Raw genomic sequence first — 26,491 nt, 5'->3', positions numbered from 1 at the left:
GAAACATTCCCAAAGTGAATCCGTCCCTCCAAGAGCCATTGGATGAGGCTTCCAAACTAGACAGGGATAAAGGAAAAGGCAGCCAGGATGTAAGTACAAAGAAGACACGGGCAGGCTAGGCCAGGCACAGCCAGACAAGCTGACAGCCTGGCTGCTAGATATGAGCCATACAGAGTTCCCAGGTGCGGTTTCTCTTAACTTTACTAATGGCACAGCAGATGCACATCTGATGAAGAAGGCCTCCTGACTAGGGCGCCAGGCTTAGGAGCAGATGCACTCTCTGTCCTGGGCCCACCTCTGCTTCTCTGTTTCTGTGAGCAAACTTCTAAAGACAGGCAGTGTGACTGATCGATTTTCTCTGGTTTTCAAGGTGAATCCTCTCATTTCTTTCACAGTACATGTGATAACTTGTTATATTTTTCCATTAGGCTAAAGGAGGCAAGAAATGCCTGAATAAAATTTTCTTCTGTCTAACCCAGGCTCCCTAGTGTTACAGCCTTTAGGTTTCTACTTTAAAGGTCTGTCTTCCTGGATCAACCAGTATTTTTATACTTAACTGCTTTAAATAGTACCCACACATATGGCACCACAGTCAGGACAGAAGTTTTATTATAGGTATTGCATTCATATTCTCTTTGCCATATGTACATAAAAAAGAAAAAGAAGAAATCTTTTTTTAAATATAAAATTATAGTAAGAGTTGGTGTTAAAGGCTGCGACTTAAAAAGAACAGGTCAAATTAAAAAATGGGGACAATACTTTAATAACTAAATTATATCTAACCCCATCTAAATGTAGGGAAGAAACACTAGACAGCCATGTGTTACACTAGGACTTAAGAAGAGAAGGCACACACCGTGGCTCTGGTGAGCATTGTTTCTGCTTCACTTTGCACCTGTCACCTTGAATTGACCACACAGCACCCTAGAGGCCTCTGGAAGGCCAGGCTGAGGAGCAGGAGAGCGGGTCTTTCTCTGAACAGAAGATGGGGAGGTGTTGACGTGTACTGAAGCTGCTCGGTGCCTCTCTCCCTGTCAACTGACCCTAGAGATCACCACCACCGTGGAGCAGCCAAAGTTTTCAAAATCCTCTTACAGCTTCCTGACAACAGTCAGAACTACCTCTGCTGCTCAGAGGCATGAATCTCAACAGCCTTACTGCCGTGTACCCCAATATATTGTCGATCTTGGCAGCTCTCAAACAAGAGTGAATGGGGCAGGGGAGCGTTGGTAAAACTTCACTAATGTATGTAAAAGGAGAGAAGAAAGCATATCAAGGAAAAATAGGCATAAGAATGGTGGGGTGAGTTTTGTGACTTTTCAATACTTATAACAACTTAAAAATCGATTAACCTACAAGATAAAGCTTTAAGAATTTGGTTTATATAGTTGGGATACAAAGTGAATAAACTGTAATTAATAAAAATAAATAAATAAAAGAAAAAAATATGGTTTAAAGACTAAGTAAAATAAAGCATAAGCATTTACTCTATATGCAAATATGAGAGCCCAAGAAATAGGTTGTCCCTAAGCAGTTCAAGTAACACTCATTAAAGTTGTGAACTCAAAGATTTTCAAGCTGATTAATGGACCCTTGAGTGTTCCTAATCCCCACCCCCATTAAGATGTTCCCAAGCTCAAATCTATATTCATAATAATTCTAAGAGGCTACTTGCATTCCTATCAGGTTGACATGACCCTGGTAACTGAAACCATATTAGGCAAAACTGGGCTCCTTAGCTGGAGTTAAGGCAGTGACACCAAGGTGCCCCAGCCGACAATGTACCCTTGCAAGTTTCACTTAAGATATCCCTGCTCAGTGGTGCTAGAGGGATGGCTCAGAGGTCAAGAACATTTGCTGATCATGCAGAGGACCTGGCTTCGGTTTCCAGAATCTACAAGGCAGCTAACAGTTGCCTGTAGCTCCAGTTTCCAGAGCTCTCTTCTGGCCTCCATGGGTACCAGGCACATACAATGAACATAAGTGTAGTCACTCACACATACACATAAATGATATTTAGTTAAAAAAAAAAGCACACAAACAACAAAAACACAAAGAAAAAAAAATTAACCCACCAAACAAAAAAACATTATCCTTGCTCAAGCAGTAAAAGCAATGAATTTTACTTAAGTCTGGATCCTGAATGCAGTTGTCACAGCTCTGTGTGAAGGAAGGGTGCTTATCCAGTTACTGCTGTTGTACCTTGAGGCACAGACATCATCCAGGAAGCAGAGACTGAGTGTTGAGAGGAACGAGCACTTTTGCTCGGCATGCTCAAGGCCCAAGTACACATAGCATCCCTATTAGTCAGTGTTTACTAGGCCAAATTCTTAACATTCACATCTAAGCACTTAGCGCTAAGTTTTCACTGCTACTCTTGGCTACCACTGCGGTACAGAGTGCCAAGCTAGGCCACGGAGGTCACAGTGACCTAGTAGCAAACCTGCTCACCACCAAGGTGCTGCCTCAGGGAAGGGGGGTGGGTGTCAGGGCACTCTGAGCCTCACTGGTACGCATGGGGCTCCTACTGTACTGACAGAAATTCACTGAAAAGAAGTGTGTCCTCTACCCACCCCTGTAAATACCCCAAGTGCGGAACTCACCTCTTTGCCAGCCTTTATGAGGTAGTGAAGGAATAGGAACAGAGGATCCATGGGTGTGGCAAAATGGAGAAGGCCCCCTGCAGATGAAGAAGAACAAAGAGGTATGCCTTACAAGGACCATTTGGTTATTTCATTCTCCAGGGTGAGCTGTACCTGAAATCCCACATTCAGAAAGCCTTCTTGCACATGCCTACGACACCCGCCCATTTGACAGCACATGCGACCCACAGCTTGTGCGTCCCATCAGGCAAACCCAGGTTTCAAGAAACACCTCGGTTTAAGTGCCCTCATCTCCTACAGTTAGATTCTGACCTCCTCCTTCAGTCTAGAAAGGCTTCGAACCCCCGAGTGAAGAGAACTAAAACGTTAGAAACCACTTCTGACTTTTCATTTCAACTTTGGAATCATTTTATAGGCCTCCCTGAAGAGAGTAGATGTGTCAGGAAACACAGAACTGTGAGCTAGAGAGCTCAGGAAGCCTTATCAGCCAGTCGGTAAAATGACAGAGCCACTTCCCACTGTGCACGTGGGGGAAGCCTGGGGAAAGGTCAGCATGCTCTGGAGCAGAGCTTCTGTTGTGGTCTGAGGTTCCGGACTGCAGATGGGTAAGGCTCCCAGTCTAATCCACCACCCCAGATGATTCCCTGACCCAGAAGACAACCTGAGCAGCAACCTATGCCAGCCAAGTGAAAACTCTGCCCTCCACACAGGGCTCTGCCTCTTCCTCTCTCAGACGCAGAGACCTGCTCTCCACACACTTGAACCAGGAAAGTGCGGTCATTAAAAGCAGTTCTCTTGCTTCTACACAACCTTTTAATTTTGGTTTTAGGGAAGACATATGCTCAATTTTAACACCTAATAGAACAATCTATCTACACATGCAAGACATCTTAACCTAAATTGTGTCAGTGTGTGTAGCAAGCAAATAATTAAGGAGGCAACGTATGACACCATTTGACTGTCTGGAAAAGTAGGTCAGCAAACAACCTATCTGAAGCTTTGAGTTCATTTCACATGATGCATCCTTTATCTGCAGGAATTATGAACACGTTTCTGAAGCTGAATACCAATAGCCTGGTAGCCATGACTATTTTTTAAAAGAATAAATTTAAAACAAAACTGTTCTTGAAAAGTCTCTGAGGAAGAGTGGTCTATGAGCCAGGCTGTCCAGGCTCCATCATTGCTTTGCTATACTCTCCAGCTTCCATCTGACATTCTGCAGCCACAGCCAGTGCGAGCTGTGAGTTGGCCAGCAGCTGGAGCCCTCACAGACTGCCTAATGAACAATAGAAGGGGACAGCGCACTTCCTACCTCCTCAACTATGTACAAACTACACTTCATTTAAAATTTTTTTTTCTTTATTTTTATGAATGTGTGTGTGTTTGTGTGTGTATGAACACACACATGTGCACACTTTGCTGCAGGTGCCTATAGACGCCCAGGAGGGCATCGGATCCCTCGGAGAGGAGGGACCATGACCTCTCTTCCTCTTGCTCTCTCTTTCTCTCTTCGGTTCTTGGCCATGAAGTGAATGGTTTTGCCACATGGTGCCACTATGAATTGCTACCTCAGAGCCAATCAGCCTAAGGAACTGTGGATTGAGACCTCAGAACTGTGAGCCACAGCACACCTTCCCTTCTGACGAGTGGACAGTCTAGGATAGGTGTTTATTATACAACAGTGACAGGAAAGCTGGCTAAACGAGGGCACTGCCATGAGAAACCATTTTTTAAAAAGTTGTGACATTCTAGTATGTTTCAGAAACTGTATCAGTTTGCTCGGGAAATAATGTTAAAATCTCTCTAAAGAAAGTGTTTCCAATGAACTCAGCCTGCACTCTGAGGCACACAGGGCACCCAGCTCTTGCCAGAGGATGTGTTAGTGTTTAAGGAGATAAATCAGAATTGTCATTTTTATCATGTCAACATGTGACAACCTGACTTAGCTTCACTTGATCTATAAACCTTTATAAATAAATAAATATATGTCTGTGTGATATAAATAATTCCTCACTTACCTGATTGAACTGATTGATTTATAAACCAAGAATGGTGTTTTTCCTTGAAAACTTTTATTTCAAACAGCTGCTGTAGACACATGTCGAGTAAGTACATGGCTCCTTCCCCTGTAACACAGGCAGGCTTAGTATTCATCACCTCTCTCTCTCTCACACACGTACACACACGTATACACACATGCGTACACACACACACATATGTCAATAGTCTGTACAATAGTTCCAAGGAATGCTCCTAACAGGAACCTAGACATATGGAGTCATGCTCTACACTGGCAGACTCCAAGGAAAGCTGATAGGTATTAGGCACAGACATTCAATTCAGCAACATGATCCTCACTGTGCCATAAACGTGCAAGGCACAAGTCATTCCCCCTGACTGTTCCTTAGCCTCCTAATGGTTCAGACAGGTGTGTGAGCTAGTGTCTGGGTCTGTCCCTATGTCAGCATGCAGCTCGCTTGCCAGAGGAGCAAAAGCTAGAACCAAGCCCTCAGATGCCACCAGCCACTCTACTGGGAAAGGGAAGGACACTCTTCAAGCCTTAGTCACCTGAATGGGATTTTCCATTTTATTCTTTTAGACGTGGGGAGGGGAGAGGAGAGCTAGAAGTCAGCTCAGGCAGTGGTAGAGCACTTGCCTAGCATGTGCCAGGTCTGGGATGCAGATGTGTGGGACAAGAGGGCCGAAGCCTGTGCCTATCTGAGGCTTTACCCCTAACTCAGAGCCAGGCTCAGTCTTCAGTAACATGGGCCTACATGGTGGGGGAAAGGGGGTAATAAGGATGCATACCTGATGATACCTCTCAACTCATAAAATCCTTTTCTAACCACAGAGCAACCTCTGGACTCGCATGCTGAATGTGACATGCAGAAGTGGTATTACCCTTATTATACCTCTGCTTGCTCATCTGCATGTGGAGAGCAGTACTGACTCCACCTCAGAAGGGTTTTGTGAGGACTGAAAAAAAATAAGACACCCATACATTTCCTAGGTAGTGACCTAGGATAGTAAGCAGTCAGCTTAGCTCTTAGTTTTTCCTTGGCCAATAGTGAAAATAAAACGGCCATGCCTCCATCTAGATGGACTCGGAGTTGTGGGTGAAGATGCCTTCTCTTGTTAGGTGCCTCAGAACAGGGCCTCCTGGAGCTTCTCCTGAATTCCTCCTCCCTGCTCTGGCTGAGGCTCAGCAGGCATATTCCATTTTACTTTGAGGAAAGATACTAGAGGAAGGGGTCAGGGTGCCTGTTTTTGTTCTGTTCTGTTTTCCTCTCTTGTTTGCTTTACACACCTTTCCAGCAAAGCACTACCCGTGAGCTTTCCCCCATCTGTTGTGCGTTATAGTCACAAGGACAGCTAAGACTTAGAGGTATCAGGTAGAGTCTACTCAGGTCTTTCAACAAGAGGGAAATCCAGTGTCACCACAGGCGGGGTGAGTGTAACATTTTTGCCTCGGAATTAAAAAATTAAACCGAAAACGTGAATATAAAATTAAAAACACCTATCTCCCAATAAAACATAAAGCTCTCCAATATTCAATGATTTTAATAAAAGAAAAACCATCATCCTTTCTGGTCAGAGTAAAAGCAAGAACAGCTGAAAATGAAGCCAACCAGAATTGTGACGTGTCAAAGACGGCCTTCTGTGTTCTCACTCTGCTTGTTTACTGTACAACACAAAGTGAATATAAATGCAGGCTGGTGTTGGGCAAGCACTCTAAGAAAAGCTGGCATAAGAAAGCCAAAGAAAATCAATCTGTTTCCAGAAAGAAACCAAACATGCAACTTTTGCATGTCACCAACATTTCTAACCATTCAGCAGTCTGTGGGTGAAAACTAGAAAGACATTCTTTACAGTGTTTATCGTGATTTTGTTTCTCACTGTAGGATGCCATCTGAACCTTTGAGGACAGCACGCAGGCCCACAAACACTCCCCACATTTCGCACAATGCTGGAAACATTCAGGCGGACGAGGGGATTAGAGGGAAGCGAAACCCACCTGAGCGCGGGTTGACCAGTTTGACAAACAGGACGCCACTCTTCATCTTCTTCGAGGCATCTTTTAAATACTCTGAAAAGAAACGGTGAACATTGAGACATCTGAACACGGTCCTCCCTTTACCCTCTTTTCCTTTTTGCCACTTACGCAATCTTTCTAAGAATTTTACTCCCTCAGGCCTGAGCCCGGTGACCCTCGGCAAACAAGTGTTTTCAGTGTAAGCTACAGTGAATCCTGAGGTAGGTTAATGTGCCTCTAGGGGACGGGATGAGGGGCAGGCTCAGATGCTGTAAGCGTGTCACCTTAGCCAACACTCTTCCCCCCAGTCCCAATCTCCTTTTAAAAGATGGTGATGACAATATATCTTTTAAAAACTTAGACTAAGTAGTCAAAAATACTTACTGCAATTGAACAGAAATCCAAAAGAAATCATAGCTGTTATCATGAAGGTCATTTTAAAAATAAATATTTCATAGACATCTCTTTTTCATTTCTGACAACAATTAGTTAATCATATCCCTTGTTCATTTTCTCAGTGGGATTGTCATCTTAAAAAAAAAAAAACTATTATACAATGAAGACTGTGTTTTAGCTCTATTTGTTTATTCTTAGGTTTTGCCATAGTAAAGGCATAATATTTTTGTGTAATTCTATTTTTCATTATTCTTGTATCTTCTGCATCATACTTTAGAAAGCCTTTTTCCTCAAAGGTATGTGTATTTGCTATATTTTCTGTGCATACTTATACTTAGGCAATTCACAATATAGCCTGGGTACAAGATATGGAAAAGGAATGTAACTTTAATTTTTAATGGCTTGTCCATCTGTATCAAAACCACTGAACGAACCCACCATGAAAACCTTTACAGTAGCCATTTAAATACATTTGTGGTCTGTCTGTCTGCTTTGCTAACCTGTGTCTTAATGTCATCACCTTCAAGACTTTAATTATAATGGATTTAATCTGTAGAAAGCAAGTTTCTGCACTGTTTCTTCTACAGTATCTGACTGTCAACATTTTAATTACATAGATTAAAACAAGCAAACCAAGATGATGCCTTCAATAGACTAAGCAGCACAGTCAAAACTCACACAGGTTCCAAAGGAACAAGGGACCCTAGGCAGCCAAGGAGCACAATCCATTTACACAAGAATACCCCAGGAAGGTGGTCAAGGGCACAGCTGGTCTACACAAGAGCACCCACAGAGGTCTTGGGCTTATTCTCTTTGCTCTGTCCATTCCATATGCACACAGATACTACAAGTATTTGAGAAATTACGTGGCTTAGCCATAAACAGAAGACAACTTTTTTTGAACAGTAATACAAAATCCATAAACAAGAAGATCTCATTTCAAGATTTCTACTTTCAGCTAAGATAGAGGAATGGGAACTCAACAGAAGACCATCACACAAACCACGATGCTTCTGTTCTAAAGACACTCAACAGCAGCCATGCAGAACGGTGGGCTCACTGCCCTGGCCTATTTCCTTCAGAGCATTTCCAGGGCCTGATGCAGAGGAGCGAGGCAAAGCCTGGCTGATTTAGAGCTGATGTGATAGAGCAGAGAGCTCCAAAGACAAGAGGGTGGCCGAGTCCACAATGAGGCAGGCTGATAAAAACCTGATCCCGGGTGTGTGCAGTGGGGCCTCTCTGAGCATTCATCAGGAAACTGCTTTTCACTTTCATGTGCACACGAGAGACTCCCCATGAGAATCAGAGGACACAACTCACACTCATTTTACCCATTTTTCATGGTCTCAGGGCATCAGGTAGAACACTGAACAGGTATTGCCTCGGTAGGAGAGAATGATTACCCATGATTGACAGCTGCTACAATCTTGTCACACTCATTAAAAAGCAATGGCTAAAAGATCAGACTACTTCTTGCCAAGTAACTTATCTTTGAAGTTCAAAAAGATTTAAGAATACAAAAATATTCAACAAAAGGTAAATTCACGTCTGGCACTTAATGAAATATTACTAAATATTCAAAGATATGGACAAATAGGGCACATTTGTTTCACAAATATGATGAGACGTAGAAAAAAGGTCAATTGTTGCAAAAGAGATTGGTATTATTTGGAATATTAAAGGTAAAGGAAATGGCACAGAAACATACATCATGCATAAAACATTAAAGGGACAAAACACTTTTAAATGATCTAAACTAAAATGCTAAAGAAGAAAAACCTGAGAGTTGGAATTAATGGCAGAAGAGAAACCAACTTGAAGATTTAGTAACAGAAAGCACTCTGAAAGTACAGAAAAATTTTAAAAAGAAATCTAATCTACAGACCAGCTTCAAACCTTACTGTGTGTGTGACAGAAGCTTTCAAAAGAGGAAAAAAAAAAAAAAAAAGAAGACAAACATATCTGAAAAAGCACATGGAAAATGCTTCCAATTTGAGTTAAACTATAAACACTCCCATCCAGGAAACTCTGTGATCCCAAAGCACACAAAGAAGAAAAAAAAATAACATAATCACTAGTTCAAAACCAATAGTAAAAAGAAAAACTTTAAAAGCAACCAGAGGGGGAGGGGAGGGGAAAGGGAGAGAAAGGGAAGGGGAGAAGATGGTCACAGTATGAACAGAGAAGGAATACCAAGGATGATGGCAAAGCATGTGAGAACAATGAAAGCCAGACGATAATCCAGAAACATCCATAAAAACACCATAACCGAAGAGAAACTACCTTTGGAAAAGGAGGGTGGAAAATAAGACTTCAGGCATACAAGAGCTGAAAGAAATAATCAGCAACACATGCACATCACAAGGAATGCGAAGGGAAATCGTTCTGGCAGAAGGATGGTGAAGCCAGATGCAAGAACCTAAACAGGAGAATGTGTGCTCAAAAAGTGGTTGTTCTTATTATTTTAATCTCTTTAGGATTATTGACGGCTTAAGTTAAAATAATGTAGTGTTTACATCATATGTACACAGCAAATGTCTGGCAAGAAATGTAAGGATCCTATCTTGTAAGTTTCTTGTGCCATGTGGGAAGTGATAAACAGCACCTGGAGGTAGGCATGACCAACTACATACATGTATGAGAAACTCTATGGCAGTCACTAAAATCATGAAACCCAAAAAACCGACACAAATAAGACAATAAAGGAGATGAAACTGAATCATGAAAAATAACCATTAAAAAAAAAAAGAGGGCAAAATAGATAAAGACACACATGATAAATGGGAAACAGCAGGACAGCAGATTCAGCCCCAGCTACATGAATAATTACATCCACGTGCCAACAGTTTGAACATCCCAACGATAAGCAGAAATCAGACCAAATTAAGAAACAAGAGGGAAACTACACGTTGCCCACAGGAACCACACACAAACACAGAGACACAAGAAGAATGGAAGAGAAGCAGATGCAAAAACTTTACAGGGAGCTTCACTTTATAGTGAGTGAAGGGTCACTTAATGAAGAAGGCGTGACACCCTAAATGCTTCCTCACCAAACACAAGCTGCAGAACATGCAAAGCACACACGAACTGGATTCTCTGGACACCATTCCCTGACAGCCACTAATCTGTCCTCCCTCCCCCCAGTCTGTTAAGAATGTTCCATAAAGAGAGCGATGCAGGTTCAACTGTCAGAAGCCCTTAAGACTCTTTCTAGAATGACATGTCTACACTGAAATGGAAATTAGAAAGTTTGGTCCTGTTAGAGCTTTCTAAAATACAAAAGGAAGTTGCTTCCTGCCCCCACGTTTCTTGCCTCTCTCTCTGTGTCTCAAGGCACAGGAAAGCTGACAGCTTCCTCATCCCTCTGGGCAACGGCAAACTTTCAACGGGGAAGTTGATGAATTAGTTCGACTACTTCCTTTTATCACGAAAAAACTGTACTGAGTGCTTCTCTTACAGCTTCCCCATTCCTCCAGAGCCCCAAATAATTAAAAATTGAAATGCCAAGTCAAAAAAAAAAAAAAACTTTCTAGAAACTCCCCCAAAGCAGCAGCGCTTTATCTTTTCCACAAAGAGCAGTGAGAAGGTTGTCAACGGCCCATAATGCCAGGCTGTAAGGATGGCTGCAGCTCCAGAGGACAAACAATAATTGGTGTGCCATGCTGAAAATGCCCATGTCTTCTGCAACACACAGGCAGACGGCATGAAGATTTCCAGTTATGGGGAAGATCATATTTCCTCACAAAATAACCAGCTGCTGGACTGAATAACATAAAATCAGCTCCCAATGGGCTCAAATGTTCAAATATGAAATTACCAGGAGAATATACCTGTGTTTTCATCTGACTGAAGACTTTTCTGGGACCTAATTTCAAAAGTATAAACAACAAAGGCCAAGGTAACAGGTGGCATTGCATCACGCAGAAGTTTCTCCATGCAATCGGAGAACAATCGAAAGAGGCAAGCAATCCATCCGTAGCGATGTTAATCACCGTGCTCCCTAAAGAGCCAAAGACGTTCTTCAATATACTGCAGAATTTTCAGAAATAAACATATTTAAAATAGGCAACGATTTTTGCCTAATGAAAAATCCTGACAACAACAAACTCACAATGACCAATGCCACCAGGATCTAGCCTCTGGCTCGCGTTAGCATCCTGATGGGACAGTATCACTGGCCAAGCTGGCCTTCCCTAAATGCCTTCTCAGGGATAGAGCTCCATGCAGGCGCAGCAGGATGAAAAGCAGCCATCCAGTCCCAAGCCACCTTCTTCCTCAGTTCTCGTTCTACTCGTGCTGTTTCAGGCTAGGAATATCTTACAAATAAAACTGCTGCCCCTACAGAAGCTTTGTCCAGTACACCCCTTACCCTTGTCTACGTCTCTACCCTTGCCCATCAATCCCCCTACCTCTGTATCATCTAGCTACCATTGGGCAGTAAAGGACCCGCACCCCCACCCTGCTGCAAACTGGCAGCCCCGGTATAGAACTGTATTACCCAAAGGAAATGAAGAGCATTACGTAAATGTGAGTCCAACACTCTACTTAAATTTTTCCTAGAAGCCACCTTAAGCAGAGGTAAAAGAAAATTTATTGATATACATTATTTACCCCAATTTACCCAAAATACTTTCATTCCACCACACACACATATGCAGTTTGTTGCCACAACACTGTCTGTGGTTTTTCCTCAGATGAAGACAGTTGCCTGTTCTGAGACTGCTGAGGACTTCAATCCCAAAAGGGTGTTAAACTTTGCCAAATGCTCTTCCTGTGACTCAGATGATTCCGTGTGGCTATTACTCTACCAGCAGGGGCTAGCTCACAGATTTTCTTTCAGAATAAATCTCACTTATTCGTACATAATCCCTTTATTTTTGTTTTAATTCTATTGGACTTATTTGCTGGTTGTTTAGGATTTTTGCATTTATGTGCATAAACTATAAACTGACTTCTGCAATCCCTCTGCCTGCTTTTCAGGGTAATACCATGGACTGAGTTGGAAAATATACCTTCTTTTCCCAGTTTTTGAGAGGTCTTTGCAGGATTGGTCTTATTTTTTCAATGTCTAATAGAATTCTCCAGTGAGGCTATTGAAAACTGGGCTTTTTCTATGAAAAACAGGCTACTTATTTACCCTCTTTACTGTGGCATGTCAGATCTCTTTCTTGAGCTAATTTTCTAATTTTTCTATCAGTCTCATCCATAATACTGATGTCACTCCTATAATCCCTTTCCATTTCTGTTAGGTCAGTAGATATGTTCCCTCTTTCCCTCCTGACTTTAGAAATTGTCCCACCCCGCCTTGGTTAGTTTGGCTAAAGATTTGTTGACTGCTTTCCATCTTTCTAAAGGAGCCAGTTCGGCTTTGCTGATCTTTCTGGCATCTGACTACATAATCTTTCTTCTCTGTGCTCATTTTCTTCTTCCCTTCTGCTTTGCTGTGGGGTTAGTGAACTTCCTCGTGCTTACTGATCCCAAGGTCTTTCTACTTTATTAATTTCATAAAGTGCAGCTCTGTAGCTCTGTATCTTACTGTCTAAGCACTGTCACAGGCATTTCATAAGTCTTCATGGTTTATTTTCTTGCCTCAAAGTATTTTTTGGTTTCCCTCATTTTTTTTTTATTCTGATTCACTGGTTAATAGGACTGTGTTGTTTAATTTCCCAATATTTGTAAATCACCCAAATGTCCTTCTGCAATCGTCTTCCACTTTCACTTCATTGTTTTTGCAGAATGTATCTGGCGTTTCATTGGTCATTTAAAATGCTTGTTTTGCTGGGCAGTGGTGGCACATGCCTTTAATCCCAACACTTGGGAAACAGAGGCAAGGGACCTCTCTCGGTTTGAGGCCAGGTCTACAGAGTGAGTCCCAGGACAGCAAAGGCTGAAAAAGTTTTAGGACCTGTTAGATCAGACTGATTTACAGTGCTGGCTAGGTCTTGTTTGGGGGGAAGGTGGGAGATCCTAATGATTGTCCGGTCCCTTATAAAAGTGATGTCTGTGTGTTCTTTTATAATTCTATTTCTACTTATAAGGTTTCACAGTTATGCTTTCACTATTCAGTTTGCTTTAGTTCTCAGACAAAATTCCTAAGTTCTGATTAAAACCTCTGTAGAATAAACTCAACCCCTCAGCCTCCTCCAGGGCAGTCTCATTAACGCCTTTCCTCACACTCAGCCATAATTTGCTGTTAATGCACATCTTGTGCTTTTAAAATAACTCAACATTATATGTTTGATATACTAAAAGTGGCAGTTCTGGAAATGAGCTCCTCCTCTAGGAATTCTTGCTGGTCACTTGGGTGATTTTCCTGGACTAACACTGTCAAGTCTGTGTTCTCTGCAGCCAGTTAGGATGGCTCTGTTCAGCCACCTCAGTGATGAGCACTTGGATCCAGTATGTCTTTGCTAAGGGGTGCTGAGTGTGTTGGTGCTACCTTCAACACTCCAGCATTTAAACTGCAGCCTTCACTTTTATTTAGAACTTTCCCAGGGATCAAGCAGTCAGATATGAGAGACTCTCATATCTTTGTGGCTCTCTCAGGCTTTTCCTGGGCCTACATGTGGTGTTAAATACGTGGGTAGCCTGTGGGTAGCCTCATTCGCTATGAGCAAATCAGAGTTCCTCAAAGCCCACATGGACACCTGGTTCTCTACATGTTCCCTGTAAGTTTCTGGCCAGGGTATCATTTTCTGGTCTTGGACAGTCCTCTCAGAACCTACGGTGTTAAACACTGCCTGTTTTCCACAAATGCCCTAGGGAATACGACTTTTCCCATTGAGCAAGCTGTGAGCATCACGCCAGGTCAAACAGTAACAGCATCCTCAAGGGTTTTTTTGTTGTTGTTGTTTTGTTTTGTTTTTCAGGAAGCCACAAGACAGGTCAAACAGGGACAATGCTCTTGAAGTAGGATTTTTTTTTTCTTTGCTTTTCTTTTTAGCTTCATACATCTGGTCTGTTCCTTTATTACAAGGCTGCTGGGTTTTGCTGGAGACTGGGGAGATGGGAACAGTTTCCATATTTCTAATGAGACTCAGCTGGGAGAGGCAGAAAAGGCTTCAGCTCTCTCTGCTGGCATTTCTTCATGCTTCCAGAGGCTGGTTCTCACTGCATGTGGTGGTTTGAGTAGGAATGGCCCCCTTATACTCATGTGATTAAATGCTTGGCCCACAGGAAGTGGCACTGTTAGAAAGTGTGGCCTTGTCAGAGTAGGTGTGGCCTTGTTGGAGGACGTGTGTCACTTCGGAGGAGAGGGGAGGGTTGAGGTCTCCTACCCTCAAGCTACACCCAGTGTGGCTTATATGCTCCTTCTGCTGCCTGCAGATGGAGATGTAGCACTCCCCAGCACTGTGTGTGCCTCCATGCTGCCATGACAGTAATGGACCAAACCTCTGAAACTGTAAGCCAGTCCTAATAAATGTTTTCTTTTATATGATCTGCTGTGGTTATGGTGTCTCTTCACAGCAATAGAAACCCTAAGATGCTCACCTCAAAGGCCAGGCATGAAAGGAATTGTACTGCGGTAATATCCCATCCATCCCTTAGTCTCACCTAGAGACCACAGAGAAAGTGACCCTGCCTGTAGGTTAAAGGTTCTACCACACTTAAAGAGCTTTCGTTTCAATTTGGAAAACCCTGGGTCATCCCATAGCTGGTTCTTCGCCTACCAGACTTGGAAGTTCCTTGTTGTCCCCTAAAACATCTCTTTTACTTGTATCCAGAACAGATGGAAAACATATACATTAACTGAGAAAAGTAAAAGCCCACATTTACATTAAAGGACTCACTTCTAGTGTTAGGGGGACATGATGACAAAAGGGACTCTGCGGAGAGTCTCAACTGCTTCTCCAATGATATCAGCATGGGACCAGGACTCAGACCTGTCCACTGCCAATCTCCAACTGTCTCATTACCAAGTAGTGTGACCTTGGGCAAGACAGTGAACCTGCCTGTGCCTCAGCTACCTGCCTAGCTTCCAGGTGTCTTTCCTCTAGCCAGGCTTTAGGGTATCTGTTTCCATCAACTTGTGATAAAGTCAGGAATAAATATATTTAACATATATGTGTGTATTATTAAGAGTCACAACTTCTAGAGTGTTAAAAGGCCTAACAATTAGCCTTTCTAGAAAAGGCTAAGTCAGAACCAGTGTGTCTTGTTGATCTGTGTAAAACTGAAGAAATGTAAAGAACTTGGTAGGGTTTCTCGCACACAAACACTCTTGGTAAATCTAATGTGCATTCTTCAGCTTCAGAGAAAGCTCAATTTAAAAAAATGGCCAAAGCACATTTTGATACTTAAAAATTAAAACTTGACTGTTATAGAGAATCTCCTCAGCTGGGTATGGTGGCACATGAATACACCTGTAATCGGGGAGGCAGAGGCAGGTAGACCTCTGTGAGTTTGAGGCCAGCCTGGTCTAAAAAGTGAGTTCAGGACAGCCAAGGTTACACAGAGAAACCCTATCTCAAAAAACCAAAAGGCAAATAAACAAAGAATGAAAGAAAAAAATCCCAGCAAGATCAGGAGGAGCAGGTATTTTACTCAGTTCTGCCTCTGGATGAGAGTCAGTGCTAGTCAAATGTGGGTCATCAAGTAGGGCTGGCTCCATAAGAGCTGTGCCCTCTGCAAGGGAACCCCAGCCCCACCTGGGCCTCTGGCCTCCCTTGTGATGCTGCAATGCCACTGTGTAGGGAGAAGGATGGCCTCTGAGGCAAAGCACATGTCCTGGAGAAGAGCTTGAGGGGGGTGACAGTCTGTGCCACGAAAATCCTACTATTGGCTGGACACTTGATTTTCACTTTTGGGTCTTGGTTTCTCATTATGTAAGGTAGTGATAATAAGGCCTTCTTTTAACTGCTGCCCAAGGTCACTGTGAAGGCCAAATACAGCACATATGTAAAGGTGTGCTGTAAACTTACAAGGGCTAAAGGATCAAAAGACAGGAGGGAGGTTTTCTAAAAATGATGCAATCCTCGAGAAGATGAAGGTGAACATAGGTCACATGTCCTCCACAGATAAAAATATTCAGAAGAACCTGCACTTGTATTGAGCCTGTGGGTTTATTTCCTTATCGTTATTCCCTGAAAAGGACAATGTAAAGTGAAGTTACATACCCTTCATACATCACCATGTATCATAAATGATCAAGAGATGATTTAAAGTATACAGGTGGATTATGTAGGCTATGCAAATGCACAGATAAAGGACTTGAGTTTGGTGTCTATAGGGCTTCTGGGACCAACACTCTCCTACCCATCCTGCTGGACAGCTCTAACTTACTTCCAGACATGGGGAAGTACCAGGGAAAGTAAGACAGAAGAATTGTCAGTAGTTCCAGGCCAGGGACTAAATAGGAAAATTAACTGTCCCTTCTATATCTGATTTCTTCCTCTCTTCCTTTTTTAAAGAAATTTAAACATTTTTAAAGAACAATGTGACCTTGTCTTAACAACTCCCCCACCAAAATAAAGTCAATAAAATAAAAACTATTAAGTGGGTAATCCCAGAGTCTCAGCAAACCTAGGCCTTCATGAGAGTCTAGGCCAGTAAGAAAGTCCTCAGGCACCAACAACAACTTCAGGGCGGGACTGGGTCCTGAGCCATGCAGCTCTCATGTCTTCACATGGCCCTTGCCTTTTGACTTCAGCACAAGGTTTCCTTGGGAGCCACACAGGAAGCTCTATACAACTTAAAGTGGCATGCTTCTGACTGTCGGAGACACCCTCTGAAGCTGATGCAAATGTCCCTGTTGACAAGCTAATGGCCACAAGGGAGAGCATGCCTGGATTCTCCTCAGCTCTTGGCTTGCATAGGAGTTCAACACATAGTTATTCATACAAAAATGACAGTCACACGTGTAGCTGGTGGAAAAGGTACTACTAATAGGAAAGGCCCTGTGAGAAGGTTTCTGTATAGAGGTGACCTTGAGGCTGGGTTTCAAGAATTTTCCAAGCTAAGAAAGCAGATAAACAACAACAACAACAACAAAACATTCAAACAGAGCAAATAACTTGGCTTTGTGGGAAATAAAGTTGAACCTTGAAGCCAGAGTAGAATCTGGCACAAGAGCCACGACAGTGTTGGCAAAGATACCATAGAAACAGATGAAACTGAGGTATTCTTTGGGTTGTTATTTATCAAAAACATACTCTGCCCTGGCCCTGCTAAAGGTGAACAGAGCACGTGGGCAGTAACACTAACCCACTACCGACTAGCCCGCAAGACTGGCTCTGCTTTCCCACTGTAGAAATGAGGAATGAGACTGCAAGAGGGCAGCATTTTGTCTAAGGTCAGAACTGACAGAGCACACAAACCTAGCTTCCAGGTGTCTTTCCTCTAGCCAGGCTTTAGGCAGCACTGCTGAGCAGCTGCCTAGCATTCTTAGTAAAGGTGGCAAACCTGTGTTGTTCCTAGGATGCTATTCAAGTTTTAAAATCGAGCTACTTTCCTTAATGATTTTTTTTTACTCTTTCTTCCCCGGAGAATAAATCTGGGACCCAAAAGTTGTTACTTGTTCCACGTCTTTTGGAATGATTACTAAGAGGACATTACACTAACAGATTACCAACTGGCAACTGATCGAGTCCATCCATCACTTTTGAACGTGCTCAACAACCAGATGCAGCTCCAGCAGCCATCTGAGAAAGGTCAGCGGAGCCCCACCAAGAAATTCTGTGTAAAGACGAAGCCAGGTTCGTGTGGAAAATGTTAAATGCTCTCCATGCTGGACAACCCAGAAACTGCCTGCAGGAAATGATGAGCGATCTTCCAAAAAGCTGAGCTGAATTACTGAGAGGCCGTCTCAAGGCCACATGTGGACTGGCCAGGTTCTCTACCACCTGCCAAGGGAAGGGCGGCTTTCAACCACAGGGCTTGTTTCTAAATGCAAATGTGCACGCAAAGGGAGAAAAGCCCACGTCCACTCTTCTACTGAGTTTAACCATGGGCCAACCATTAGGTAAGAGGAAAGCGTCATTTGTTTTCTGGGGTGGCTGACCCTTTCCTTCACCTTATATTTCACACTTTTCTTCCTTTCTTGATCCTAACAAAGATGTTTCTTTGGTTTTAGAAGGCCATTAATCCGAAATAATGTTAATAAAAAGCCTTCCCACCTATCACTTAACAGGAAAATTAGCTCTCCCTCTTATATCTGATTTCTTTTTTTTTTTAAGCCTTTTAATGAGAACATAGCTCTGAAATGTGAGTTCTTGCAATAATTTCAATTATTGTTTTCTTTTGCATTTAGATACCATTTGTGGTCCTCATGACACACCAGCTAAAAGGCTAGTGTACACGAATGTCCAGGATGACAGACCTGGGATTCCCCAAAGGCTACTTGTCCTTCAGCCTCCAAAAAGACTGGCCCAATTCCTGTGCTAGCTGCAGAAATGATGAACAAAGACGCTTCCTTTGGGACCTACGTAGTACGCAAAGGTAATTCAACAGAACTGAAGACGCTCTACCATCCAGTTTGATCTGAGGACTTCTTCACTGGGGGGGGGGGGGTGATTAAGGACATTTTACTCAAGCTACATGGACCCATATACATGAGTCCTGCATGATTTCCATTCTCCCCTTTTTATCTCACAGAACACTAGGGTTTCCCAACGTGTAGACACTTCCTGAAAGTTGAGTCTCCAATGGCTGAAGGCAGTCTCCTGCCCACTCAACAGTCAGCTAATGTGTTCCTGACTGACTCTCACAGCTCAGTAAAACTGACAAGTATACAAAGGCTTGACTAAAAAAACAAAACAAAAAAAAAAAAACAAGTATTAAAAATATGACTCACCGTTTACTTTGGGGGGGAGGGGCCGCAAAGAGAGATGGAAACTCATACCATGTTCCAAAAGTAAAGATGCTACTGGCCTTAGAGTAACCAAACAGCAATCAGTGTAGTATTTATTCCCAAGCGATGACAGAGAAGCTTTACACTCATCCCAGATACAAAGACATAATCACCTTGCTGCAACATCCCACCTTGCCTCTGAAAATGAATGCAGCACAGTGCGCCCTCCACAATCCAACTTCCATTTATCTAGGAGCTTCAACTTAACAAAACAAAATTGTGAGCTAGAGGAAAAGAATGACCTGCAACCAACTTTTACAGATCACCTTCATGACCTGTCAGAGCTATTCCAGGCAACCTGAATGTAAGTTAAATGTTGAGGATTTATCACCACAAGGTTAGGTGGCTGTGCCCTGAATGTACACAGCCCTCTGCTCACTTTCAGAACAGTGAACTCTCAAACAGTAGAGACCACGTCTGCCAAATGCCCTTGTCAATTTTTATATGATCTTTGTTTTCTTTATGAAGGGCCCAATTTGACTGTAGCACTCAGCCAGGGGTACACAGTCTCTTGGTCTTCAATCCACAGCTACCCAGGAAAACTCTTCACTTGCTGCAAGAAACAACAAAGTGTGATGGCGGTCCTCATCCTGTATTCTGCCATGAGCTGCCTGTCTATGGAAAATCCAGCTATCTTAGAGTGAAACCTCAGGCGTGGGTCCCCACACTCCAGCTCCGCAGGGCTGCTCCTCACTGTGGCAGTTCCAGGTTACCCAGAGCAGCAGCTGTGGTGCTAGGGATTTTACTAGACAGTCTTGGGCCTCAGCCCAGGAACCTACTGAATCAGAACATTCACAGATGAAGTCTCACTCCGAGGACGCTGATGCCCTTACATTTGAGGGCAGTTACCATAGCAGCTATCACATATGTTTGTACCCTTCAAGCCTGCAGGTGGCACTAAAGGCCATCTGGAAGAACAGAAGACAGGAAGCTCAAGTTTTAAGTTTCAGAACCCTCTAACCCCAGCCACTGACCACACTGTACTGTCAGCTGCATGAGTGAATTAGGTGAGAGGGTACCTCAGCTGCACACACAAACCAAGCTATAATGCTTCTCTTTCTCACACACACCATAGATTTAGTACACCTATCACTTTGCGGGATGCATTCGATACTTAACTCTTCATTTCTGCGTCTGATATGATTATGACACCCTTCAAGAATAAAGTCAATGACAATTAAACAGCCAACAAAACAAAAAACTCAAAATATGACCAGCTACTATGTCTGTCTACATAGTCAACACACTTGATTTCAAAAGATTAAGGCTCCTACTCTGAAAATCAAATTATACTGATGTAACAGAAGGGTGAAAGGAGGATCCCCCTCCCCCAATTACAATAAGATATCCAGCTAGCCTAGCCCTCTGATGGACCACCAAAACCATGGATTCTCTCTCACTCGCTGCTTTACCATCCAAACACTTTCAATGAGGGCATGGCTTCACTGGAACTCTTCATGGGTAGCTGGAGTCAGTATGATTCAGTATCAATCTCTTCAGAAAATCATTTTGCAGTATTAGAGCTAAACCAACAAGCTTCCACTCCAGGGAAGAGGAACACTATAGGAACGGATGTCAACAGCCTTAAAAGAATGCTCTCAGAAGCGTAGCTCCTAATAGTAGCAAATCAAAACCACCTAATGTCATCTATCTTCACTAGAGAAGCAGAAGTGATATACATGCAATGAACTAGAAGCAATGAAAACACACCAACCAACCAACCCTATGGTACACACAACATTGATGGATCTGGTAGACATGACACTGAAGACAGATGCAAAGGGCACAGGGATCCAGACAGGAAAAGCTAACTCGGTGACAGAAAACCTGGGATTCTCTAAGTTTGAGCTGCTTGCTGGAAAGCTACTTACTTGACCAGCAGCATACTGTGTTCAGCTGTGTGATTTGCACACTCAAAACCCATACATTTGACTGTGTTTAACTCTTTATACAGGAGAGGAGCTATGTATGCAAAGGATGTACACGTCAGGTTGTTATGCCAAGATTGTTTTAAAATCGACATCACCGGGTATCTGTACCCTGGTGAAGTATTTTTTTATTGCTGCAAAACGCCTTGAGTTTGCTGAATTAAAACTCAAAATTTAAGTGACTAGGGAGTTTTCCTCTTCTCCCATATTGTAACATCAAATGTATCATCTGTAAAATGTCAGAATGTTTCTGGCTTGCATTCCCTAACCCAAAATTACGTCACAAGCTATTTAATAGGTCCCTCTTTGTGTGGCACGACTGTTTGCTGTCCCATGACCTGACAGACACTGATAGCAGCTGATCGCCGTCTCAGGGACATTGAACGGCCAGGTTCTGGGCTAAGCATGAGACTACTGGACTTCTGGTTCGTATCCGGTAAGATTCTAGATCCTGAGCTGTAGACACCCAGTAACTCCCAGGGGTAACGGAGTCCCCTGAACGCAAGCCGATCTGCATGGGCTAGATGGTTACGCCGACAACTACGCCCCAGGGAACCCGCGCAAACTCTCACAACGCTTCCGGGTTTGGCGCCCCACGTGACCAGGATGTGCAGCAAAGTGCGGGGCACAGAATCCCCGCCCGCAATCGCCAGGATCTGGCGGACGGATACTGGCCCGGGCAAAAGCCCCGCCGCCGCGGGTGCTCCAGGCCCGCGCGCCACTCGCGTTTACCTGGAAGTAGGAACACCAGCTGCCGTGCAGCCAAGTCCCCGCGGTCCCGGCCCGTGGCCATGTCGCGCACTGCCGGAAGTGGCGCCGAGGGGCCCGCCGGCTGGGGCCACCAGTACGCCTCCGTTTCCGGGCCCGCCCGCTCGGCTTCCTTTTTGAATTTTGCGCGGGAGCCGGTGGCTGTGAAGGGTGAGGACCTCCGTGCCTTGGCTTGCGAGTGCTGCTCGTATGTGTATTTTACACATTTAGGTCCCTAATGCGCGAGCAGTATCCAAATTGGGTTTGGGCCAATTTGGTAGTTAAGGTGATTCTTTAAGATGAACTCGAAATATGTGTGTAACTTGGGATTCAACATGGGAATTTGTTACTTAGGATAGATGTTAATATTAGTAACAAGACTTAGTTTTGGTCTGGTTTGAATTTGACACAGGGTCTCACCTTATAGCCGAGACTTGCCTTGAAACTATGTAGTCCCGGCTGGCTTTGAATGCTGGATCAGGAGCCTCGCATGCGCTGAAATGATCAGAAAGAAAAATGGTTATCTTGTGTTTGTTTCGTTGCCTAGTGCTCACCCAGTGACAATAGAAAAAGCAATTAAGCCATGACTAGGGAGATGGAGAAGGGATTGTCTCTCAAAGGGCCAGCTACCTATCAGGGACAGTAGCTTGTGCTGAACTGTTCTTTCTTATCCGTTCTAATACAGGTTCGTATTAGAGGAATCAGTGTGATACACACGCAACAGAAATGTGGGGGGATGAGTTGTAGCATAACGATGGCTAAAGCTTTGGAGAAAGGACATAGAACAGCTCATGACACCAGAAGTTGGTCTGGTGTCTGGAATCTCAAGACAAATGGCTGAGATTCCCCTACGAGGCACAAACCATTTAAAGCTACACAACTCTGACCAGACTATTCTAAGACCATGAAAAAAATAAAACCAAGCAGGAACGTTAATTTTTTTTCTTTTTTCAGGCAAAAGCAAAGTCAGAGTGCCATATGTGCAGCGCCACACTGGAGGCAAAGTGCTGGCATTGAAGCCGCTGCTGCTGAATGCCCACCTTTCTACATTTGTTCTGGGAATCAGAACTCTTGTCCTCGTATGATAAGCAATTTTTCCACTGTGCTCTCTCCCAGCATAAAGAGTATTCTTTAAGTGCTTATAATTTCTCTAAGCATAAACACGAGACATTTTTTTTAAAAAGTGCCCTAGTCAAATTTCCAGCAAAAGCAAATCGGCCTTGCTTCTTAAGATGATCGTATCAGAGGTGAATGATTTGTTACAAATGAAACTTACACTGTTCGGAGTCGGGAAGCTTCTTAAAGGATTTATTATTTAAATTGTGAAAGGATTGCCCCTGTGTTTATGGCAACAATATTTGTTTCCTAAACTTTGACAGTGATCAGCTAAGTTGCTGAGAAATAACTAGGCGGGGTTGAAGAGAGGTTCTGTTGGTACAGTCTTGCCATGCAGGCATGAGCATCTGGATTCAGGCCCCAGGAGGAATGGGGAACAGTGCAGTGCTGGCACTAGTCCCAGTGCTGAGGGCGGTGCCAAGACAGGAGGATCTCTAGGACTTTCTTTCGCTTAGGGCAAATTGGTGAGCTTTAGCTTCATGGAGAGACCCTGTCTTTAAAGCTGGTCGAGAGTGAGGGAGACACCTGACATTGACCTTTGGACTCTACACGTGTACATGCACATATATGCACCCATGCTCCTCTACCACATACACCAAAAAGAGTGGAATTTGTGCACAGGAAGGAACTCTGGACATGTTTCTGTTCTAAGATGTCATGAGATTACAAGAGGCATGAGGAGGCTTAAGAGTTGAGCATTATGCTAAAAGGGACCTTTACTGTTGAATATATGTTCAAAATACTCAGCCTGTTAAGCACAAGCCAGTAGAAATGAAGTGAAGCATGAGCTTTAGACTAGTTTCAAAAAAACAACTTTAATTTCAGGTTTCCATATAATTCTGTGTGCAAAATAACCCACAGGCTAATGCAGAGCTGACAGGGAATAAACGTTTAGCTAGAATTGTTGAATTCTTGTGAAAGTTTTGTTTACCTGCTGTTTATATGACATCACTTTAGGTGAAATTACTTCTTTTTAAAAATTAGTTTTGACATTAGATGTGTGTTCTATGATCCAACACACAAATGGCAGTCCTATAATAGCTATAACAGGTCCCCAGACCTCAGCAAACTAATACCATAACAGTAGTATCATTCAGGCCATGAAACTTGTCACATAGATAACACCATCTGCCAAATGAAAACAAAGACCTAATCCATCAAAATCCATAGTCTGGGAAGTCTCTGAATGTGCTAACCTTGCTTTTTTGGCTTATGCAGTTCTGCTTCTGGCTAACTGTTCTTGCTAATTGAGGTTTGTCAACCCAGGATGTGTTTGTTCTTAAAAGCTCACCCTGAGAAAGGCTCAATGCTACACTGGGATCCTGGATACACAGTATCGTTGACTATCATCTAATGAAGACTTTCGATGGGCTTGAACCCATGTCAGAGTGGTATGCCCCACAACATTAACCACACACAACACGAACAGAATTCCTACCATTTTCTTCAGAATTAATTTCTCTGCTAATCTTATCCCAAACCAGCAGCTGCTTCTTATGTGCCCTACGTGGCAAAGTCCAGGGTGGGTTTTCTGGTGGAGAAAGAACACAGGCAGGACAGACATCACAAGGTTTAACTTTATTGGAAATTTCCAGACAATAAATGAATGAGATGCCCCACGCAGAAACTCCCCTGCTTCAGCAGCAGGCCAGCTACATAGTTAACTTTACTCCCCAAACTCAGTGACCACAGGGGGAAAGCATCAGGGACCAACACATGGCTCTTTTTCCCTTCCTTGATTTTAGGCTGTAAGCTAGCCAAGCCTGAGATACATCTTTTGACTTTCTTTACCCTTTCCTCTCCCACGTTGGGTAAGTAGGTTCAGCGAAGGCCTATATATTTTTCCCAGATTAGCAACAGTACACCTGAAAATTGTAGCTGGTGGCTCATTTTTAAACATCAGGAGGGACTGCCATGAATTAACTGCAGCCTTCCTATTTTGCAGAGTCTGATCAAGGACAGGCCCTAGAAAAGGAGATGGCAGATTACAACTGCCTGTAATTCTGGGGATCCAGTGCCCACAGGTTCTGCAGGCACCCATACCGACCCACAGACAGACACACACACATACATACAGTCCTACTCTTATAAACCAGTACCGAAATACATTGTGTTTGCACTTGATATTTTGACATTATTTCAATCCTTTGGGTTTCTCTTCTTTATTCCACACTAGGCGAAAAGACTGATTTGATTCACAACAAAGAATTGGGACTTTTAGTTTCCAAGCAGTCACGTAGCCTGCAGGGTCATTTTATTTTATATGCTGGGTAACAAACAGGGTCACAGTCAACTTACTGAACACTTATATCAGGAAACCATTTTGGAGCTAATGACTTTAAACAGGAAATCCCCACTAGGATGCTAATCAAAGTCCAAAATGTATATACAAAATACTCTACTTTCATGACAGCTGACGTGTAAAAGTGTTGTGGGGCTGGGTAGCCAGTAGGAATTCGGAACACCTGAAATTCGGGGACATCGATTCTGACAGGCAGCAGAGAGTTCACTCTAACTTTACAGGTCTGATGTCAGAATCTCAGCTATGTCCCCTATTTGCTAATAGATTTTTTTTCATTATCCTCATACCAACCTTTATGTGTATTTGTTTTAAAAAAGGCAGTACAGATTTTGGAAGTTTATTCTATTTTTTTAAGTCTTTTTATTTTTATGTACGTTTGTGTTTTGGCTATATATGTCTGTATGTGGGTGTCAGATCCTCTGGAACAGGAGTTACAGACAGTTGTGAGCTGCCCCATGGGTGCTTCGGGTCTTTTGCTCTTAACTGCTGAGCCACCTTGGGACTCTTAAACTGCTGTGGTGGTTTGAATGAGACTGACCCCCAGGGACTCATGTGTTTGAATGCTTGGCCCATGGAGAGTGGCACTGTTAGGAGATGTGGCCTTGTAGCAGGTGTGACTGTTGGAGGAAGGGTGTATGGATTCTCCACCTGCTGCCTGCAGATCCAGACTTAGAACTCCTGCTCCTCTTCCAGCACCGTGCCTGCCTGCACACTGCCATTCTTCCTGCCCTGACAGTGGATTAAACCTCTGGAACTGTAAGCCAGCCCCAATTAAAAGTTTTCCTTTCTAAAAATTGCCGTGTTCATGGTGTCTTTTCACAGAAATGGAAAACCCAAGATAACTGCCCTTTAAAAACATTTTTCATTAGATTATAGTTTTAAGTATGTTTTCTTTTTTCTACTGAAAAAGGTCTTCAGACTTAGCACCATGTGGGTTCAAGTGTGAGACCACACCAGAACCTCCTGTGACCTAGCTTCCAATGGTGGTCATTCTTCAAGAGTGGGACAGGCCAAGTTACAAAGGCAACATCATCTTTATGATATCTTAATTTAAAAAATTTAAAACATGTCACACAATTTCTTAATAATTCCTCTCTGATTGGAGACTTAAAGGGCTGGCCTCCTCCTAGTCAGCATTGCAGATGGCCATGCATTTTAAAACCAAGGCCAATTTTAAAACACAGCAAGCCATATCTTTAACTTGTAAAATGTGACAGGCTGGTAAGTACATTTTTAACAACAGTTGTATGGTGTGGAAACAGCTTTCATCAGACAACGCCCTGGTTCTGGTTTTCATGGAGAAACAAGATAAAGGGAACAGACTTGAGCTGCAGCCAGGAACATTTAAGATTAGACACCAGGAATGACTGTATCAGCAAGACACTAGACAGCCTGGGGGTTTTGAGAACAAGAGTGTATGCAAACAACGTTGTTCCTTTCAGTCTTGGAAGTGGAAAGAATCATTCATATTATATGTCCTTTGAAATCTGAGGTTCTGTCTGCCCACTCTTAAGG

General features: G+C 43.2%; 1 protein-coding gene across 2 annotated transcripts in view; it reads right to left on the bottom strand.

The window, feature by feature from the left end:
* The window catches only part of Rnaseh2b (ribonuclease H2 subunit B), a 56,022-nt gene extending 34,395 nt beyond the window's left edge, over positions 1–21,627 (bottom strand). For both annotated transcript variants that reach the window (XM_055609528.1, XM_055609527.1), the window contains exons 1-4: positions 21,544–21,627; positions 6,619–6,690; positions 4,622–4,729; positions 2,604–2,680 (exon numbers count right to left, since the gene is read on the bottom strand). In XM_055609528.1, coding sequence (XP_055465503.1) covers positions 2,604–2,680; positions 4,622–4,729; positions 6,619–6,690; positions 21,544–21,604 — 318 coding nt within the window. In that variant the 5' untranslated portion in view covers positions 21,605–21,627. The remainder of the gene's footprint in view (positions 1–2,603; positions 2,681–4,621; positions 4,730–6,618; positions 6,691–21,543) is intronic.
* Between the last annotated feature and the right edge of the window lie 4,864 nt (positions 21,628–26,491).

This window comes from Psammomys obesus, unplaced genomic scaffold (genome assembly GCF_907164565.1).
Source record: "Psammomys obesus unplaced genomic scaffold, mPsaObe1.curated_primary_1811, whole genome shotgun sequence".
NCBI classification, from domain to species: Eukaryota; Metazoa; Chordata; class Mammalia; order Rodentia; family Muridae; genus Psammomys; species Psammomys obesus.
This window is presented reverse-complemented; position numbering and strand designations above follow the sequence as displayed.